Source organism: Procambarus clarkii, chromosome 70, assembly GCF_040958095.1.
Source record: "Procambarus clarkii isolate CNS0578487 chromosome 70, FALCON_Pclarkii_2.0, whole genome shotgun sequence".
NCBI classification, from domain to species: domain Eukaryota; kingdom Metazoa; phylum Arthropoda; class Malacostraca; order Decapoda; family Cambaridae; genus Procambarus; species Procambarus clarkii.
In genome coordinates this window covers 1,011,308-1,034,237 of record NC_091219.1, presented here as the reverse complement: position 1 = coordinate 1,034,237, position 22,930 = coordinate 1,011,308, and the positions used below count along the sequence as shown (strand labels likewise).

At 43.6% G+C, this 22,930-nt stretch overlaps 1 protein-coding gene across 1 annotated transcript in view; it reads left to right on the top strand.

The window, feature by feature from the left end:
• Positions 1 to 10,796: 10,796 nt before the first annotated feature.
• The window catches only part of LOC138356152 (uncharacterized), a 15,006-nt gene continuing 2,872 nt past the window's right edge, over positions 10,797 to 22,930 (top strand). The window contains exons 1-2 of the mRNA XM_069311900.1: positions 10,797 to 10,878; positions 13,985 to 14,091. Coding sequence (XP_069168001.1) covers positions 14,047 to 14,091 — 45 coding nt within the window. The 5' untranslated portion in view covers positions 10,797 to 10,878; positions 13,985 to 14,046. The remainder of the gene's footprint in view (positions 10,879 to 13,984; positions 14,092 to 22,930) is intronic.

Here is a 22,930-nt window from a genome sequence, read left to right as displayed (position 1 = left end):
GCGCCGGGCAGGGTGTGTCACAGTGGGCGCCGGGCAGGGTGTGTCACAGTGGGCGCCGGGCAGGGTGTGTCACAGTGGGCGCCGGGCAGGGTGTGTCACAGTGGGCGCCGGGCTGGGAGTGTCACAGTGGGCGCCGGGCTGGTTGTGTCACAGTGGGCGCCGGGCTGGGTGTGTCACAGTGGGCGCCGGGCAGGGTGTGTCACAGTGGGCGCCGGGCTGGGTGTGTCACAGTGGGCGCCGGGCAGGGTGTGTCACAGTGGGCGCCGGGCAGGGTGTGTCACAGTGGGCGCCGGGCAGGGTGTGTAACAGTGGGCGCCGGGCTGGGTGTGTCACAGTGGGCGCCGGGCTGGGTGTGTCACAGTGGGCGCCGGACAGGGTGTGTCACAGTGGGCGCCGGGCTGGGTGTGTCACAGTGGGCGCCGGGCAGGGTGTGTCACAGTGGGCGCCGGGCAGGTTGTGTCACAGTGGGCGCCGGGCAGGGTGTGTCACAGTGGGCGCCGGGCAGGGTGTGTCACAGTGGGCGCCGGGCAGGGTGTGTCACAGTGGGCGCCGGGCTGGGTGTGTCACAGTGGGCGCCGGGCTGGGAGTGTCACAGTGGGCGCCGGGCTGGGAGTGTCACAGTGGGCGCCGGGCAGGGTGTGTCACAGTGGGCGCCGGGCAGTGTGTGTCACAGTGGGCGCCGGGCAGGGTGTGTCACAGTGGGCGCCGGACAGGGTGTGTCACAGTCGACGCCGGGCAGGTTGTGTCACAGTGGACGCCGGGCAGGTTGTGTCACAGTAGACGCCGGGCTGGGTGTGTTACAGTGGGCGCCGGGCTGGTTGTGTCACAGTCGACGCCGGGCAGGGTGTGTCACAGTGGGCGCCGGGCAGGTTGTGTCACAGTGGGCGCCGGGCTGGGTGTGTCACAGTGGGCGCCGGGCTTGTTGTGTCACAGTGGGCGCCGGGCTGGTTGTGTCACAGTGGGCGCCTGGCAGGTTGTGTCACATTCGACGCCGGGCTGGGTGTGTTACAGTGGGCGCCGGGCTGGTTGTGTCACAGTCGACGCCGGGCAGGGTGTGTCACAGTGGGCGCCGGGCAGGTTGTGTCACAGTGGGCGCCGGGCAGGGTGTGTCACAGTGGGCGCCGGGCAGGGTGTGTCACAGTGGGCGCCGGGCAGGGTGTGTCACAGTGGGCGCCGGGCTGGTTGTGTCACAGTGGGCGCCGGGCAGGTTGTGTCACAGTGGGCGCCGGGCAGGTTGTGTCACAGTCGACGCCGGGCAAGTTGTGTCACAGTGGGCGCCGGGCTGGTTGTGTCACAGTCGACGCCGGGCAGGGTGTGTCACAGTGGGCGCCGGGCTGGTTGTGTCACAGTGGGCGCCGGGCAGGGTGTGTCACAGTGGGCGCCGGGCAGGGTGTGTCACAGTGGGCGCCGGGCAGGTTGTGTCACAGTCGACGCCGGGCTGGGTGTGTCACAGTGGGCGCCGGGCTGGTTGTGTCACAGTGGGCGCCGGGCTGGTTGTGTCACAGTGGGCGCCGGGCAGGGTGCGTCACAGTGGGCTCCGGGCAGGGTGTGTCACAGTGGGCGCCGGGCAGGTTGTGTCACAGTCGACGCCGGGCTGGGTGTGTCACAGTCGACGCCGGGCTGGTTGTGTCACAGTGGGCGCCGGGCTGGTTGTGTCACAGTGGGCGCCGGGCTGGTTGTGTCACAGTCGACGCCGGGCTGGGTGTGTCACAGTGGGCGCCGGGCAGGTTGTGTCACAGTCGACGCCGGGCAGGGTGTGTCACAGTGGGCGCCGGGCAGGTTGTGTCACAGTGGGCGCCGGGCAGGGTGTGTCACAGTGGGCGCCGGGCAGGGTGTGTCACAGTGGGCGCCGGGCTGGGAGTGTCACAGTGGGCGCCGGGCAGGGTGTGTCACAGTGGGCGCCGGGCAGGGTGTGTCACAGTGGGCGCCGGGCAGGGTGTGTCACAGTGGGCGCCGGGCTGGGTGTGTCACAGTGGGCGCCGGGCTGGGTGTGTCACAGTGGGCGCCGGGCTGGGAGTGTCACAGTGGGCGCCACCTGGTGTAGGGAAGGCTCCTCTTCTGAGTCTTCATCGTGAATATCAATACTCTGGCTTGTTGAGGATGAGTGATCAGAAGGGGCAGGTGAAGCAGGAATGATTCGTCAAGTGACTGGGTGTTGGGGTTTACTATGATGGTGACACCTTCCAGATGAGGGGTAGAAGGGTTACCTCTCTCTGCTGCGTTGAGCTGGGGAGTCTGAGAGAGGTGTTTGGTCTTGGGACTTGTGAGGTGGGTGGGACAGTGGAGTTTGTCATGTCTTGCTTGGCGGGGGTTGTTTCATTTATTGTGGGTTCAGAGACCGGGGGTTCGTGGTGTGGTGACTGTGCTTGCGATGATTGTTCAGGGCTGGATGAGAATGCATCATCTGGGATTGTGACTGTAGGTAGATTGTTAGCCATCAAAAGCTTATTGATTGTTGTGGGAAATACGAATGGGTATTCTGCGGCAGCCTGCGGATGGTGCTACAATTGTTATTAAGACCTGCACCACCTCCCAAATCATCAGAAGACACAAAAGGCGCCTGTGACATTGACGTTGTTGGGTGAGTTTGGTCCACCCCCCAAGCATTATGCTGGTTAGGTAAGGATGTCTGCTGGGAAGCCTGGTTTTTACCTTGACCTGGCAACTTAGGGAATGTTGTAGCGTTCATATTTGGTGTCGTCTGTGACTGGTTAGTTCGTGAGGTTTGGGCCTTGTCAAGGATTTTCTGTACTGCTGCTTTCCTCACTGGACACACAGGAGATACTGCTAAATGTCCACCTCCACAGAGGGCACATTTTCGTCTGTCAGGTTGAGGACAATCTCTAAATTTATGGTGTTCAGCACAAATACTACAAGTGCTTGTTGTTGCAGGACACTTGTTCACCACGTGGTCGAAGCTGAAGCACCGAAAGCATTGCTTAATATCAGTGAAACGTTCTCTTGAGATTTGTTCAGGTGTTGTTATGTACCCAAAGCATTTAAATCCCTGATCAATCACCTGGGTAGCATGGGCAGTAGTAGTAAACATTATCTTGCGAGTGGGGCGTGGGTTGCCTTCTTTGGTGATTCTGTGTATTTGTATAGCTCGTTGTTCATTGATTCTATTGATTTCGTCAAGTATTTCATCGTCGTTGTGGTCCCTGGCTATGTGGCGATTGAATCGCTACACAAACACAGTCCTCCCAGCTTGGACTTTGCCAGTAGCAACGGGAATTACGCCAGCTGCATGGAGTGCAGACGCTTTATCAGGATGTAGGATTTTTTTAAGGTCATCTTCAGTTGGGAGCAAAACAATTGCCTTGTTGGTTGTAAGATAGGTTTCAACAGGTGAAACTTCAACATGGGTGCCAGGAACATTGGAAATCTGGGTTTCATCAAGTTTATAAGGTTCAACGAACCTTAGTTTGTCTTACTGGCATGATGATGATGGTGGTGTTAGCATGATTAGTGACTGGCAATAATGGCTCCGGCCACCCCAACACGTGTCCCACCACCCCAACACGTGTCCCGCCACCCCAACACGTGTCCCACCACCCCAACACGTGTCCCGCCACCCCAACACGTGTCCCGCCACCCCAACACGTGTCCCGCCACCCCAACACGTGTCCCGCCACCCCAACACGTGTCCCGCCACCCCAACACGTGTCCCGCCACCCCAACACGTGTCCCGCCACCCCAACACGTGTCCCGCCACCCCAACACGTGTCCCGCCACCCCAACACGTGTCCCGCCACCCCAACACGTGTCCCGCCACCCCAACACGTGTCCCGCCACCCCAACACGTGTCCCGCCACCCCAACACGTGTCCCGCCACCCCAACACGTGTCCCGCCACCCCAACACGGGTCCCGCCACCCCAACACGGGTCCCGCCACCCCAACACGGGTCCCGCCACCCCAACACGGGTCCCGCCACCCCAACACGGGTCCCGCCACCCCAACACGGGTCCCGCCACCCCAACACGGGTCCCACCACCCCAACACGGGTCCCACCACCCCAACACATGTCCCAACACGTGTCCCGCCACACCAACACGTGTCCCGCCACCCCAACACGTGTCCCGCAGTAGTAGGGATGACATGCCACAGAGGATTTTTTTTTCTGGGGGAAAAAATCCTCTGTAGCATGTCAGGGTTTTCAGGTGAATATGGATAGTCACAGAATCGGAATTAAGGAATTCTTATGAGAAAAGTAATTTCTGAGATTTTAGAGGTTTGTTAAAAGTTCTTATGATGAAAATAAGTTCGTACAAGTTTGTTAAAGTTCTTATGGGAGAAATTCAAAAATCCTCTGTGGCGTGTCGGGGGTTTCAGGTGAATTTGGACAGTCACAGATTCGGAATTAGGGAATTCTTATGAGGAAAATAATTTCCGAGATTTTAGAGGTTTGTTAAGTGTTCTTATGAGGAAAATAAGTATAAAAATCTTAATGAAAAATTCAGGAAAAAATCCCCTTTAGGACACAGCATTTCCAGGTAAACTCTACGGACAACCTTTGCCCGTTTTCAATCACACATTTTTCAAAGAGCATTTTCAAAGAATATTGTCTTAGACGTTTTGTTAAGGAAAACAGACATCTTAGCCATAACATTTAAGACAGAAAATTAGTCAAAAACCAGTTTAAGCTTAAATTCTTCAGAGTCCACTTTGTTAGCAAAATTATTCAGAGACCCTTTAAAGCACAAATTTCACCAGAGTCCAGTTTATGCTGAAAATAATCAGAGTCAAGTTTTACCCTGAAAATTCTTCAGAGTTCATTTTGTGAGCAAAATTCTTCAGAGTCCAGTTTGTGAGCAAATTTCGCCAGAGTCCTGTAATCTGTGAAAATTATTCAGAGTTCCAGTTTATACCCAAAATAATCAAAGTCCAATTAACGACAGAAATTCGTCAGAGTCCACTTTGTGCCAAAAATATTCAGAGTCCAGTTCATGACCGAAATTAATCAGAGTCCAATTGAAGACCAAAATTTGTTAGAGACCACATTTTCGCTACTAGCAGTCCAATCCCCCCTGAAATTTTAAACAGTCATATTTCAGACACAGTAAATAAGATCAAGTCAGTTACTGAGCGCCAGCTCTCGTCCCCCACCCTACTTCCCCCTCGAGTCTTTGTTAACATCCTATCAATTCCCCTGAAATTTTTACACTCTGTATTTCAGACGCAGTAAATAAGACCAACGTAGTTACCAAACTCTAGCTCATGTCCTCAGCCTTAGCTCTCTCTCCTATCTTCGTTAATAACCCATCAATTTTCCTGAAATTTTTACCATAGTTGTTTCAAACATAGTAAATAGGATCCAAACAATTATCAAACTCTAGCTCTTGTCCCCCACCTTAGTTCATTTGTACAAGTTCTTTAGTAACAGACTAATTTTCCCTGAAATTTGTAACTGCGGTATTTTCAGACATAGTAAAATAGTTCCGAACAATTACCAAACTGTAGCTCACGCCCGCTGCCTTAGCTCATCTGTACATGTTACTTATTATCAGATCAATTCCCCTGAAATTTAAGATCACTATATTTCTACTGTGACGGTAACGCGTTGGTGTTCGGCTGTTTAAGGCTAGGGGTATGGCCTCGTCACATAGTTATAAAAAAAAAAGAAAAACTGGAACTTCGTCTGTGGTAAGGTAAGGAGAAGACACACAAAACACAAGTAAATTTTAACAATGAAATTTTAATTACGTTAAATAAATCAAAACATGAATAAATGGACAAACAAGTTCTTATAATAAAATCAATCAATCAAAATAATAAGAATAATTAAATGACACAATGAAAAGTTACGTTGAGATAAAATAACAAGAAGTGCAATACAAAATTAAGGGAAGGTGCTGGAATATTGGCTTTAAGCTACCACCTCTTTCAGTACACGCTAACGTCTAGCCAGGAGGAGTGGTAACCACGAAAGCACTGAACATTCTGAGGTCTGAGGTCGTGGCGACCCCAGACATCAAGTAGTATGGGGGGGTGGAGTGCAGTTGCAGCCAGACCGGCGACCAATCAGCGGAGCCGGTAGCGATCAACAGGCAGTTTGGCGGTTTGAGTCCGAACAGGTGTCTGGCTGCATACGTTTTGCGCTCTGGCAAACCTTGCGGGTGTTGTTGTCGTTGTTGGACATTTCTTCCATAGTAGTTTTATATAATTTCAACGACGTGATTGTGGAGGGAAGAACAGGCTCAATCTCTTGAAGGAGATTATCGTCACACTACGTAGTAAAATAAATCAAGACATTAACCGAGTTCCATTTTCCTCTGTCTTAGATCATCAAACATAAATATATCCGATCAAGTCCCTCTCCAGCCTAACTCTTTATCAGAGTAATCACCTAACCCTTTCCCTCCCTTCCCAGCAAACACAAATCATCTACACAACGTTCGCCTATCTCTTCCCATAGGTGTGGGAATGATTTGCATTGAGAATGGTGCAGGAAAGCCTTTGAGAAACTTTTACTCAAAAAATCCAAACACAAAGGTTTAATTATAAATTGTTTTTCTACAATTATTTTCTTCCAAATGTAAAACAAATAGTTTTTACATGTTTAAATATAAAATTTATGGTGTTTTTTTGTAAAATTCATTAATAAATTGTGAATGATATATATTGGCTGAGTGAAACCTTTAAAATCCATTTAGTTATAATTTGAACAGAAAAAAGTATTTTTCCAAATTTTATAAAAATTGCTCTTTTTAACACAATTTGACTCCTTATACATTCCACTAAACACTATATCATGTTTAAATATATAATTTATGTATTATTCTCTAAAATAATTTATATAAATTATATAAGTTGCTGGAAAGTGGTGTTAAAGATTCTGAAAACATTTTGTTGTGTTAATATGTTCTTATTAACTATGTCTCAAGTTCACAGTTTATCAAACAAGAATATTAACATTCGTCAACTCTTAAAATCTTATATGTTATCTTGCTGGTGCAAAAAAGGGTGAATCTTTAGGAACAGCTATAGTATCTATATATCACAAATGGTGTTTTCCCTAACTCAAACAATGTAGGGTTTATTATTCTACACATATTTCTAATGACTCTTAGATGTTTACATTCTCTGAAGTATAATTGTGAAGGCTGTGTCCATCACTCTCAACACAGATTCTTAAACTCGTCTCTGCAGGTTCAACTATATAATTAGTTTCCATTTTCCTTCAGCGCCTTCAGCCAGCACATTTGCTCATTCATTTCCACAGATTCCAACAAGGTAGGGGATTTACAGAAATTTGTATATTCATATTGTTATATATTAAAAATATGAATGCAGTTCAATATGATAAGACAAATACATGAGTTTATGATAAATTCGTTTTCTGTGATATACCATTGATATGCTCTTTTTTTCTTTAAACGGCAGACTAAACTAAAGTGCTCACATCAACAGATTTGATGTATAAATGGTCAACGCTCAACAGAGTTAGTATAAATGTATTAGTATAAATCTTACTTGTCTCATTGTTAATTCACATTCAATGTCAACTTGTGGTTGCATTGTACAAGGCCAACACAGATGATCGAAGGAAACTAACTCTGCTCTAGTTCCATGAAGTTGCTATTTGGTCTTTACTGTACAAGGCCAACACAGATGATCGAAGGAAACTAACTCTGCTCTAGTTCCATGAAGTTGCTATTTGGTCTTTATTGAAATTTGACAAGGCAGAGTGGCCTGCAACAACTACACCATCTCCACATCTAGTTCATGCTCCAGACATAAATCATGACACTGGTCCTGTGTATCCTGCTGCTGACCCGTCAACACCTGGCCCGTCGGGTGTGAGGCGCCCTCTCTTCACGTCTACACCTAGTGCTGAAGCTGAATCTGATGAAGATAATTCATATTCCACATTAGTGTTTGAAAACAATAGTGAGAGCGACGATTCAGACAGTAGTTTATTGCCAACCCAGAGACAACAGCGACGTGTTGTTATAGCAGAGACTCGCCTGAACTATAAATTGAAACATGAGCTGGTAAAAATCCCCAAACGTCGCAGGTGTGAAGTGTGTTCAAAGTCGGGTATCAGGAAGGAAACTGGTATAGCGTGCAAGACATGCGATGTTCCACTTTGCGTCATACCTTGTAATTACACCACTTATCACAGGAAAAGGGTGTATTGGGTGGACATGAAATAACCACCTACATCAGCTTCACTCCACCTAGGAACATCTGTTGAGCAACTTCAGGAATCAGTACCTGAAGGAGGTGGAGTGGAGATAAAATGCTCAACTTATTTTACTACAATCGTCTTTGCTTTGGTAAGTACACATAATTGTCTTAGATTGTTTCAGTATTGTAGTCTATTTTCTTAGGAATATTTTGATACCTAAATGAGAACTGTAGCACGAAAACTAAAGTAAGTATACATGAAACAAGAGAAACTTTTTTTGTGGGTGTTGCGGGTGTGAGTTGGAGTGTCCAGAGCGGGTTCCGGTTGTGTGTTTTCCGTCATCTCTACAGCTGTGAATTCCAAGGAATTGTATTTGATATGCATATGTCTGTGTAGGGAATTTTATTCCGAACACTATACAAAAAAAACCGGTGTGAAACAAGTATAAACTTGAAAAACATGAGCAAAGTAAAAACTTTTGACGCTCACGGGTACAAACACGCGTAAGATTTTATTCGCCGCAAATTTATTTGACGCTGTGTTGGCCAACTCTACCCATGTTCTTATAGAACTTTCTATTGCGAACACATTGCTATAAAAATGAAATACGTAGCTCCAGAAATAATGTCAGGACAGTGAAATCAGTATAAACATTCAAAGCCCTGCATCACACCAGTGTCGTCCCTGCTGAAATCACGGCTAATGCTTCGCCCAGTTCCCACACTCGTGCGGGTCACCCGATACCATAATTAGACATTGATAGGCATATGTCTGGGTGGGGAATTTTATTGTGAGTTCAGTGATATCAAAATGAGCGCTGTAGGATGACTGTGAGGCTGGCAACAAACGAAAGAGTATGAACATTTACTTCCTGTTTGGGTGTCACGGCGAGTCATCTTCGTGTTTATTTACTTCCTGGTGGGATACCAAATGCTTCGGTGACATTTTATGCATATGATCTTGTAGAGAATTTTATTGCCAACGCATTGATACCACCATAAGGTACGAGTACACACTATAAGGCACCAGTACACACCTACAGGTATTTGTTTCTGGTGTGGTGCTCATGGGATCTGTTACAACCTTCTAGGACGCTTTTAGGGTCAGGATTGACATTACAGTGCAGCGTTTTATATATATAAAATACACATGAGAGTATGTGCAGGGACTTAATATCTAACATATTCAGAGATTTGAGTAAGGGGTCCATATATACTGCCCGGTTGCCTGAAATGCTATATGCCTACTATATTGGCTTTAGGTATTGTATGCACTAGCTCTATCTATAAATCCAACATTATGTTTGTAAATCAACTATGTATGTACTTTCCTGAATAAAATTGACTTTACTCTACACTTATATGCTATGTGGATTTGTTATCCCCTATCGTTTGGGAGAAAAAAAATGACTAATACGTTCGGCGAATAACTTTGACTTCAACTTCACTTTGACTTCGTTCATGTCATCGTATTTTCCGTAATATATAAAGGTTATGACAATGCAATTATATTATTGTGTGCAAATAATTTGGAAATTTCATGTACCCTAAAAATAGTAAAATAAAGAATAAGAATAATTAAATAATTGTTGTAGTAAATTGTCACACGTTCATCATACGCAAACGAACACACAGTGTGGAGCGTCAGTAGACCAAGGTCCGCGCCATTTTAAAACACGGCTTCGAATGTAAGTAATGTTTTTCTCGTACTAACACTGTGTTATGCAATAGATTAGGTCTTGAATTCACAAATTTAGTTGTTACATCTGACAGAGTATGTCAGACGGTGTAATGCTGGTCCATGTTGACGTATTTGTGGGCTTGATTGGTTTACATGTGATGGCACACAATATCGGCACCCCACAACATGCTGTTGAAGTTGGAATGCATGGCATAGGCTCCTCACATAATGTTCTTTATGTGGTCCTCAGGTGATAGTTTTCTATTTAGAACCACTCCTAGATCTCTTTCTTTATCAGAATTCCTTAAAGATTTCTCACATGGTTTTCCTAATGATAGATTGTGGGCTGTAAGGGACAGGTTTGATGTATGGATTAGTTGATAGAAGTTCCAGTCCACCTGTAGACAGGGATCTCACATCAGCTTGTATATTATACAAGGATAAGATTTGATAAATTCAGTTATTTGACTGAACACTGGCTCTAACCTAGCCTAGCCTATAGTCTTGATAAAATACAGTAGACTGCCTACTGGATAATAGTTCCAGTCCACCTGTAGACAGGGATCTCACATCAGCTTGTATATTATACAAGCATAAGATTTGATAAATTCAGTTATTTGACTGAACACAGGCTCTGTTTAAATCAGAGATTTAAACATACATAGTCTAACCTAGCTCCTTTCTTTTTTACCTAGCCTAACCTAGCTTTTTTTTCCCAAGCTGGTCTATGGCCCCTGGGTTTTACGAACTTTTTTTCCCAAGCCGGTCTATGGCGTGTATGTTAAATAAACCAAATTTTTCACTTTTGACAATTGAGCACCTGCTACATCCAGATTCTAGGGAGGAAAGGAATATAATATAATATCTAATATATCTATCTGTGTGAAATAGATTAAATCCATTTATTTGATATTCAGCTAATAGTTCTGTATTTTCTACATTCATCCATGTTTTGGTAAGTGCAATAATATGTATTGTTTCATTGCAGATTAGAGATTCAAGATAGTTCTAGATTTCCGAAGTACTGAAACGCGCGCCATACAGGCTTGGTGGATCTAGGTGCAAGGTAAAATTATTTACATTTACTTTTGTATTTATATGCATATATGCATTTATATGCATTATTCTATAGAATAATAGATCTCGTAATAATTTTGCAAAAATAGTGGCATTTACTATTTTAAAAAGCTCGGGTGCAGGGGGGGTTTGTGTAAAAGCCTGGTTTGTGCCTCGGAGAGGCTATGGGATCCAGTAAGATCGTCCTTCCTTTCCTCCCTAGAATCTGGATGTAGCAGGTGCTCAATTGTCAAAAGTGAAATTTGAGGATTTGAACCTGCGTCCGGGAGCATCCCAGACACTGCCTAAATCGACTGAGCTACAACAGGGTAAAAGGATCCAGGAAGTTCAGTAGAAGTTTGGTTTCAACCCTTTTACCCTGTCGTAGCTCAGTCGATTAAGGCAGTGTCTGGGATGCTCCCGGACGCAGGTTCGAATCCTCGTCACGGCCCTTGTGGATTTGTTCATTTGATGCATCACGTTATTGTGATCTGTGTGTGTAATTCTTCACTTGCTACAGCAACAAGAATGTGTGTGTATGTATTTGTGTTGTTGAATATGACCGAAAGTGTAAGATTAATGATTCTAACACAAATCGTCTGAATATTTGTTTTTCTTCACTGTCGAGAGTAGTTAAAAAAATTTACTCGAGTTTATTTTCACACTTTATTTATGGTCCTTAAGTCCCTCTCCTTAATGCTGCTGCTGTTTCTCGCATCTTTGCATCGCTTGTATGTTTGGGGGTTTGGCCTCTTGCTATATATTGATTCCATTTGTGTATGTTTGGGTCTCAGGCCCTCTCGCAATTTCTGTTGAACAAACCCCTTTTCCTAGTTCTGCATCTCTCCTTTGGTACAAATTTTGTTGTGCTTTTATCATATATTTCACAAAATTTGACATACATTTCATTTACTTCATGTCCTATCAGCAAGTGTTTGTCAAATTCTTTAAGGAAAGTTTATCATCCTGATTGCAGATCTCTAGCGCTATTATGTCAACTTCTTGTGGATTCGCAATCATTATTTAATTTACCTTTAGGTGTTCTTTCACCAGCACAGCAACACTGTACCTCTCCCAACCAGTTTAAGATAAAAACTAAGTACTAACTAATTAACTCAATGTAACCTACCTTACCCCCAAAATGTCAACCCATGTCTTCTATTTTAAACAATGCTGTTTTGTTGACCAAATTGTATTTTTGTTTTTTTCTGCAATGTTTCCCCCCCCCCCCCCACCACTCTACCACCACATTGAGTTTAGTAGCTCTGTGCACGTCAGGTGCTGTTTAATATACAGACCTACTCCTCCATTTGACCTAGTTTCTCTATCACATCTATATCACTTTGTGCTTTAGCCCTGGTGGAGCTTGGTCCACCAGGCTGTTGTTTGGAGTGGCCCGCAGATCCACATACAGTCTGCATATGATATACAGTCTGTTGATCAATTAAACTACAGTAGTTAGTTTTTATCATCCGAATGCACCAATATGTGTTCATTCTTCCCAGATGAAGGAACTAGGTAATATTCATCATCTGAATGCACCATCTGATGCTTTAACACACTCATGATACACGAGAGGTTTAAAAAACTTTTAAAACTTTTAAAACTTTTTGACCTATGTATTTAAAAGCAATTCTAAAGTTAAAAAGTGTAGCATAGGCCCCTCGCAGAATGTTCTTAATATGATCCTCAGGTTATAGTTTTCTATCTAAAACCACCCCTAGATCTCTTTCTTGATCAGAATTCTTTATAGATCTCTGTGGCTCGATCATAGAAACTGCGCTAAATCCTTGTTGGCCTGGATTGTGGAGGTCATTGGTCTCTATAAAACTAGTAATCTGACTCCTGATCACTCTCAAATAATTTTATTATGTGGGATGTTAGTGCAACTGGTCTATAATTCTTTGCCAATGCTTGTGTTGTGTTGTGTTGTTTTGGTAGTGATGTGCAATGTGTTGTTTTGGTAGTGATTCGTCCAGTTCTGGTAGTAGTGCGGTTGTTGTGTAGTGTAGTACTTGTGTGCTTGTTAATGACTTGTATTCCAGTCTTGTGGGTATCTCCTTTCCCCTACGGGCCAACTGCTTTGTTCTTACCTAGCATTTTGCTTTGTTTGGGTATGAATGTTTGTGTGCCGTATATTTTGCAAAATTTGCCATATCTCATTATTTACTCCTCTGCCTAGCAACAAGTCTGTCTAATTATACTCATTAACTGTTTTTCAAAGTTCCCCATAGTGTCCTTTATTGAAATCGAGTTCATGAACCGTTTCAATGTTCTTATTTTCTTCTAGATTATATCTTAAAGTATATTTAAATGTTATTGTTATTATTGTTATTAAATGTTATTGTGACATTGCATTGCAATTGAGCTATGTTGTTTACCATACCGTTCATTTCGTGAGTATAAGTATAGATGCCACACTTGTGACAGGTAAAACCATGCCTTTTTTGAAAAACAGCACCGTCTGTTGCACGTAAGAGCAACCCACACTATATTATGTTGCGATATTATTTCAATATTTCCGATTGCATTGATAATTTGAATTTTCATAGATTTCAATTTATTTTCATTTCGATTTAATAATTTTGTGTGACATTGCATTGAAATTGAGCTGTGTTGTTTACCATACTGTTCATTTCATGAGTATAGTTTATTTTTTTATTTTTTTCATTTCATTTTTTTAGCTGTTCTTATTTTTCAGTGATGGGAATATCAGATCATTTGATGTTCCCAATTTTCTGATGGAAGCATCAGACCATTATAGAATGCATCGGATGAGGTAGTTTGGAATGGTGGGGAGGACGAGAGGGGGGTATGGTGGGGAAGACGAGGGGACAGAGGAGAGGGTAATGGTGGGGAGGACGAGGGGACTGGGGAGTTGGGGATGGTGGGGACAGGGGAATGCTGGGGAGGACAAAGGGACAGGTGAATGGGAGATGGTGGGGGAGGAAGAAGGACAGGGGAGGGGAAAATGGTAAGGAGGACGATGGGACAGGGAAGTGGGAATAGTGGGGATGATGTGGGGACAGGGAAGTGGGAAGGACGAGAGGACTGGAATGGGGAATAGCAAAGTGAATTATAATTATATATATTAATTAATTCTTATAAATTTCCAGAAGCCTGTATCAACACCCACACTAATGCAACTGAAAGAGATGTTGAGACAAGTATTGCTGATATGTTGAAGAACGCCCCAAACAAACTCGGTGGAAACAGATACAAGGTGAAGTTTGCCAATTTGCTGTAGTCTAATTCAATTTCTTTTTAGTAATCTTCGAGAACATTTATGCTATGAATAAGATAAAATAATGTAACTGATTTTGACTAAATATGTAGATATATTTAATTTTCTGAGCACTAATAATGAAAGAAAACCAAAATAAGAGGTGGCTACTATCTCTAATAATGGGCTGGAATAATGCAGGATATAATAATATATATATATATATAAATATGACAATGTCAGACCACGGAGGAAGAATGAAACAGGAATTTCCTTAAGTACTTTTGTATATTAAATACATTTTCAGAAGGTCCTTCTGAAGATGTATTTAATATACAAAAGTACTTAAGGAAATTCCTGTTTCATTCTTCCTCCGTGGTCTGACATTGTCACATTCTTAATCACGTGTTTATTTTCGTGATATACACACATATATATAAATATATATATATATATATATATATTTATATATATATATTTATTTTTATAAATATATATGATATATAGATTCTATATAGATTCTATTCTATTCTATAGTTTTATATAGATTCTTGTTTTAGTTTTTTTTTCTATAATGTGGAAACGGTTTTTAATTAATAAATTAAATATTATATAATAAAATAATGTATTATTGAAAACAATTAGTAACAAACAATATTTCATTACAGGGTGGTGAAGCAAGAAGACATGTGCATCACACAGCAGACTTGGATATGACGAAGAATGAAAATGGCTAATGTCTATATAGAAGAATCTATATGTGTCTATATATAGACACATATAGATTCCTATATATAACCTATATATATATATATATGTGTGTATATATATTATAATATATATATATATATATAAGCCTATACTTGCATAAACCACAAGTGAAGATAAACAATCTTTGGACAACACCCACCAGTGGGACTCGAACCCAGAAAGCACAACTACCTTCCAGTAGCTGGCATAACTAGTATGCTTTAACCCACTACGCCATCAGACCTTACAAAAGAAGTAGATAGTTCGAGATATATATATCTCAAACATCTCTACCTCCCGAAGGCACCAGATGAGTGAGGGGTCAGTCTGCAATTTTCGTCAAGCCACTGTCAATGTGAGAGAACTCGTGTCCAGCTTATAAGCCTATACTTGCATAAACCACAAGTGAAGATAAACAATCTTTGGACAACACCCACCAGTGGGACTCGAACCCAGAAAGCACAACTACCTTCCAGTAGCTGGCATAACTAGTATGCTTTAACCCACTACGCCATCAGACCTTACAAAAGAAGTAGATAGTTCGAGATATATATATCTCAAACATCTCTACCTCCCGAAGGCACCAGATGAGTGAGGGGTCAGTCTGCAATTTTCGTCAAGCCACTGTCAATGTGAGAGAACTCGTGTCCAGCTTATAAGCCTATACTTGCATAAACCACAAGTGAAGATAAACAATCTTTGGACAACACCCACCAGTGGGACTCGAACCCAGAAAGCACAACTACCTTCCAGTAGCTGGCATAACTAGTATGCTTTAACCCACTACGCCATCAGACCTTACAAAAGAAGTAGATAGTTCGAGATATATATATCTCAAACATCTCTACCTCCCGAAGGCACCAGATGAGTGAGGGGTCAGTCTGCAATTTTCGTCAAGCCACTGTCAATGTGAGAGAACTCGTGTCCAGCTTATAAGCCTATACTTGCATAAACCACAAGTGAAGATAAACAATCTTTGGACAACACCCACCAGTGGGACTCGAACCCAGAAAGCACAACTACCTTCCAGTAGCTGGCATAACTAGTATGCTTTAACCCACTACGCCATCAGACCTTACAAAAGAAGTAGATAGTTCGAGATATATATATCTCAAACATCTCTACCTCCCGAAGGCACCAGATGAGTGAGGGGTCAGTCTGCAATTTTCGTCAAGCCACTGTCAATGTGAGAGAACTCGTGTCCAGCTTATAAGCCTATACTTGCATAAACCACAAGTGAAGATAAACAATCTTTGGACAACACCCACCAGTGGGACTCGAACCCAGAAAGCACAACTACCTTCCAGTAGCTGGCATAACTAGTATGCTTTAACCCACTACGCCATCAGACCTTACAAAAGAAGTAGATAGTTCGAGATATATATATCTCAAACATCTCTACCTCCCGAAGGCACCAGATGAGTGAGGGGTCAGTCTGCAATTTTCGTCAAGCCACTGTCAATGTGAGAGAACTCGTGTCCAGCTTATAAGCCTATACTTGCATAAACCACAAGTGAAGATAAACAATCTTTGGACAACACCCACCAGTGGGACTCGAACCCAGAAAGCACAACTACCTTCCAGTAGCTGGCATAACTAGTATGCTTTAACCCACTACGCCATCAGACCTTACAAAAGAAGTAGATAGTTCGAGATATATATATCTCAAACATCTCTACCTCCCGAAGGCACCAGATGAGTGAGGGGTCAGTCTGCAATTTTCGTCAAGCCACTGTCAATGTGAGAGAACTCGTGTCCAGCTTATAAGCCTATACTTGCATAAACCACAAGTGAAGATAAACAATCTTTGGACAACACCCACCAGTGGGACTCGAACCCAGAAAGCACAACTACCTTCCAGTAGCTGGCATAACTAGTATGCTTTAACCCACTACGCCATCAGACCTTACAAAAGAAGTAGATAGTTCGAGATATATATATCTCAAACATCTCTACCTCCCGAAGGCACCAGATGAGTGAGGGGTCAGTCTGCAATTTTCGTCAAGCCACTGTCAATGTGAGAGAACTCGTGTCCAGCTTATAAGCCTATACTTGCATAAACCACAAGTGAAGATAAACAATCTTTGGACAACACCCACCAGTGGGACTCGAACCCAGAAAGCACAACTACCTTCCAGTAGCTGGCATAACTAGTATGCTTTAACCCACTACGCCATCAGACCTTACAAAAGAAGTAGATAGTTCGAGATATATATATCTCAAACATCTCTACCTCCCGAAGGCACCAGATGAGTGAGGGGTCAGTCTGCAATTTTCGTCAAGCCACTGTCAATGTGAGAGAACTCGTGTCCAGCTTATAAGCCTATACTTGCATAAACCACAAGTGAAGATAAACAATCTTTGGACAACACCCACCAGTGGGACTCGAACCCAGAAAGCACAACTACCTTCCAGTAGCTGGCATAACTAGTATGCTTTAACCCACTACGCCATCAGACCTTACAAAAGAAGTAGATAGTTCGAGATATATATATCTCAAACATCTCTACCTCCCGAAGGCACCAGATGAGTGAGGGGTCAGTCTGCAATTTTCGTCAAGCCACTGTCAATGTGAGAGAACTCGTGTCCAGCTTATAAGCCTATACTTGCATAAACCACAAGTGAAGATAAACAATCTTTGGACAACACCCACCAGTGGGACTCGAACCCAGAAAGCACAACTACCTTCCAGTAGCTGGCATAACTAGTATGCTTTAACCCACTACGCCATCAGACCTTACAAAAGAAGTAGATAGTTCGAGATATATATATCTCAAACATCTCTACCTCCCGAAGGCACCAGATGAGTGAGGGGTCAGTCTGCAATTTTCGTCAAGCCACTGTCAATGTGAGAGAACTCGTGTCCAGCTTATAAGCCTATACTTGCATAAACCACAAGTGAAGATAAACAATCTTTGGACAACACCCACCAGTGGGACTCGAACCCAGAAAGCACAACTACCTTCCAGTAGCTGGCATAACTAGTATGCTTTAACCCACTACGCCATCAGACCTTACAAAAGAAGTAGATAGTTCGAGATATATATATCTCAAACATCTCTACCTCCCGAAGGCACCAGATGAGTGAGGGGTCAGTCTGCAATTTTCGTCAAGCCACTGTCAATGTGAGAGAACTCGTGTCCAGCTTATAAGCCTATACTTGCATAAACCACAAGTGAAGATAAACAATCTTTGGACAACACCCACCAGTGGGACTCGAACCCAGAAAGCACAACTACCTTCCAGTAGCTGGCATAACTAGTATGCTTTAACCCACTACGCCATCAGACCTTACAAAAGAAGTAGATAGTTCGAGATATATATATCTCAAACATCTCTACCTCCCGAAGGCACCAGATGAGTGAGGGGTCAGTCTGCAATTTTCGTCAAGCCACTGTCAATGTGAGAGAACTCGTGTCCAGCTTATAAGCCTATACTTGCATAAACCACAAGTGAAGATAAACAATCTTTGGACAACACCCACCAGTGGGACTCGAACCCAGAAAGCACAACTACCTTCCAGTAGCTGGCATAACTAGTATGCTTTAACCCACTACGCCATCAGACCTTACAAAAGAAGTAGATAGTTCGAGATATATATATCTCAAACATCTCTACCTCCCGAAGGCACCAGATGAGTGAGGGGTCAGTCTGCAATTTTCGTCAAGCCACTGTCAATGTGAGAGAACTCGTGTCCAGCTTATAAGCCTATACTTGCATAAACCACAAGTGAAGATAAACAATCTTTGGACAACACCCACCAGTGGGACTCGAACCCAGAAAGCACAACTACCTTCCAGTAGCTGGCATAACTAGTATGCTTTAACCCACTACGCCATCAGACCTTACAAAAGAAGTAGATAGTTCGAGATATATATATCTCAAACATCTCTACCTCCCGAAGGCACCAGATGAGTGAGGGGTCAGTCTGCAATTTTCGTCAAGCCACTGTCAATGTGAGAGAACTCGTGTCCAGCTTATAAGCCTATACTTGCATAAACCACAAGTGAAGATAAACAATCTTTGGACAACACCCACCAGTGGGACTCGAACCCAGAAAGCACAACTACCTTCCAGTAGCTGGCATAACTAGTATGCTTTAACCCACTACGCCATCAGACCTTACAAAAGAAGTTGATAGTTCGAGATATATATATCTCAAACATCTCTACCTCCCGAAGGCACCAGATGAGTGAGGGGTCAGTCTGCAATTTTCGTCAAGCCACTGTCAATGTGAGAGAACTCGTGTCCAGCTTATAAGCCTATACTTGCATAAACCACAAGTGAAGATAAACAATCTTTGGACAACACCCACCAGTGGGACTCGAACCCAGAAAGCACAACTACCTTCCAGTAGCTGGCATAACTAGTATGCTTTAACCCACTACGCCATCAGACCTTACAAAAGAAGTAGATAGTTCGAGATATATATATCTCAAACATCTCTACCTCCCGAAGGCACCAGATGAGTGAGGGGTCAGTCTGCAATTTTCGTCAAGCCACTGTCAATGTGAGAGAACTCGTGTCCAGCTTATAAGCCTATACTTGCATAAACCACAAGTGAAGATAAACAATCTTTGGACAACACCCACCAGTGGGACTCGAACCCAGAAAGCACAACTACCTTCCAGTAGCTGGCATAACTAGTATGCTTTAACCCACTACGCCATCAGACCTTACAAAAGAAGTAGATAGTTCGAGATATATATATCTCAAACATCTCTACCTCCCGAAGGCACCAGATGAGTGAGGGGTCAGTCTGCAATTTTCGTCAAGCCACTGTCAATGTGAGAGAACTCGTGTCCAGCTTATAAGCCTATACTTGCATAAACCACAAGTGAAGATAAACAATCTTTGGACAACACCCACCAGTGGGACTCGAACCCAGAAAGCACAACTACCTTCCAGTAGCTGGCATAACTAGTATGCTTTAACCCACTACGCCATCAGACCTTACAAAAGAAGTAGATAGTTCGAGATATATATATCTCAAACATCTCTACCTCCCGAAGGCACCAGATGAGTGAGGGGTCAGTCTGCAATTTTCGTCAAGCCACTGTCAATGTGAGAGAACTCGTGTCCAGCTTATAAGCCTATACTTGCATAAACCACAAGTGAAGATAAACAATCTTTGGACAACACCCACCAGTGGGACTCGAACCCAGAAAGCACAACTACCTTCCAGTAGCTGGCATAACTAGTATGCTTTAACCCACTACGCCATCAGACCTTACAAAAGAAGTAGATAGTTCGAGATATATATATCTCAAACATCTCTACCTCCCGAAGGCACCAGATGAGTGAGGGGTCAGTCTGCAATTTTCGTCAAGCCACTGTCAATGTGAGAGAACTCGTGTCCAGCTTATAAGCCTATACTTGCATAAACCACAAGTGAAGATAAACAATCTTTGGACAACACCCACCAGTGGGACTCGAACCCAGAAAGCACAACTACCTTCCAGTAGCTGGCATAACTAGTATGCTTTAACCCACTACGCCATCAGACCTTACAAAAGAAGTAGATAGTTCGAGATATATATATCTCAAACATCTCTACCTCCCGAAGGCACCAGATGAGTGAGGGGTCAGTCTGCAATTTTCGTCAAGCCACTGTCAATGTGAGAGAACTCGTGTCCAGCTTATAAGCCTATACTTGCATAAACCACAAGTGAAGATAAACAATCTTTGGACAACACCCACCAGTGGGACTCGAACCCAGAAAGCACAACTACCTTCCAGTAGCTGGCATAACTAGTATGCTTTAACCCACTACGCCATCAGACCTTACAAAAGAAGTAGATAGTTCGAGATATATATATCTCAAACATCTCTACCTCCCGAAGGCACCAGATGAGTGAGGGGTCAGTCTGCAATTTTCGTCAAGCCACTGTCAATGTGAGAGAACTCGTGTCCAGCTTATAAGCCTATACTTGCATAAACCACAAGTGAAGATAAACAATCTTTGGACAACACCCACCAGTGGGACTCGAACCCAGAAAGCACAACTACCTTCCAGTAGCTGGCATAACTAGTATGCTTTAACCCACTACGCCATCAGACCTTACAAAAGAAGTAGATAGTTCGAGATATATATATCTCAAACATCTCTACCTCCCGAAGGCACCAGATGAGTGAGGGGTCAGTCTGCAATTTTCGTCAAGCCACTGTCAATGTGAGAGAACTCGTGTCCAGCTTATAAGCCTATACTTGCATAAACCACAAGTGAAGATAAACAATCTTTGGACAACACCCACCAGTGGGACTCGAACCCAGAAAGCACAACTACCTTCCAGTAGCTGGCATAACTAGTATGCTTTAACCCACTACGCCATCAGACCTTACAAAAGAAGTAGATAGTTCGAGATATATATATCTCAAACATCTCTACCTCCCGAAGGCACCAGATGAGTGAGGGGTCAGTCTGCAATTTTCGTCAAGCCACTGTCAATGTGAGAGAACTCGTGTCCAGCTTATAAGCCTATACTTGCATAAACCACAAGTGAAGATAAACAATCTTTGGACAACACCCACCAGTGGGACTCGAACCCAGAAAGCACAACTACCTTCCAGTAGCTGGCATAACTAGTATGCTTTAACCCACTACGCCATCAGACCTTACAAAAGAAGTAGATAGTTCGAGATATATATATCTCAAACATCTCTACCTCCCGAAGGCACCAGATGAGTGAGGGGTCAGTCTGCAATTTTCGTCAAGCCACTGTCAATGTGAGAGAACTCGTGTCCAGCTTATAAGCCTATACTTGCATAAACCACAAGTGAAGATAAACAATCTTTGGACAACACCCACCAGTGGGACTCGAACCCAGAAAGCACAACTACCTTCCAGTAGCTGGCATAACTAGTATGCTTTAACCCACTACGCCATCAGACCTTACAAAAGAAGTAGATAGTTCGAGATATATATATCTCAAACATCTCTACCTCCCGAAGGCACCAGATGAGTGAGGGGTCAGTCTGCAATTTTCGTCAAGCCACTGTCAATGTGAGAGAACTCGTGTCCAGCTTATAAGCCTATACTTGCATAAACCACAAGTGAAGATAAACAATCTTTGGACAACACCCACCAGTGGGACTCGAACCCAGAAAGCACAACTACCTTCCAGTAGCTGGCATAACTAGTATGCTTTAACCCACTACGCCATCAGACCTTACAAAAGAAGTAGATAGTTCGAGATATATATATCTCAAACATCTCTACCTCCCGAAGGCACCAGATGAGTGAGGGGTCAGTCTGCAATTTTCGTCAAGCCACTGTCAATGTGAGAGAACTCGTGTCCAGCTTAAAAGCCTATACTTGCATAAACCACAAGTGAAGATAAACAATCTTTGGACAACACCCACCAGTGGGACTCGAACCCAGAAAGCACAACTACCTTCCAGTAGCTGGCATAACTAGTATGCTTTAACCCACTACGCCATCAGACCTTACAAAAGAAGTAGATAGTTCGAGATATATGGTGGTGGGTGTTGTCCAAAGATTGTTTATCTTCACTTGTGGTTTATGCAAGTATAGGCTTATAAGCTGGACACGAGTTCTCTCACATTGACAGTGGCTTGACGAAAATTGCAGACTGACCCCTCACTCATCTGGTGCCTTCGGGAGGTAGAGATGTTTGAGATATATATATCTCGAACTATCTACTTCTTTTGTAAGGTCTGATGGCGTAGTGGGTTAAAGCATACTAGTTATGCCAGCTACTGGAAGGTAGTTGTGCTTTCTGGGTTCGAGTCCCACTGGTGGGTGTTGTCCAAAGATTGTTTATCTTCACTTGTGGTTTATGCAAGTATAGGCTTATAAGCTGGACACGAGTTCTCTCACATTGACAGTGGCTTGACGAAAATTGCAGACTGACCCCTCACTCATCTGGTGCCTTCGGGAGGTAGAGATGTTTGAGATATATATATCTCGAACTATCTACTTCTTTTGTAAGGTCTGATGGCGTAGTGGGTTAAAGCATACTAGTTATGCCAGCTACTGGAAGGTAGTTGTGCTTTCTGGGTTCGAGTCCCACTGGTGGGTGTTGTCCAAAGATTGTTTATCTTCACTTGTGGTTTATGCAAGTATAGG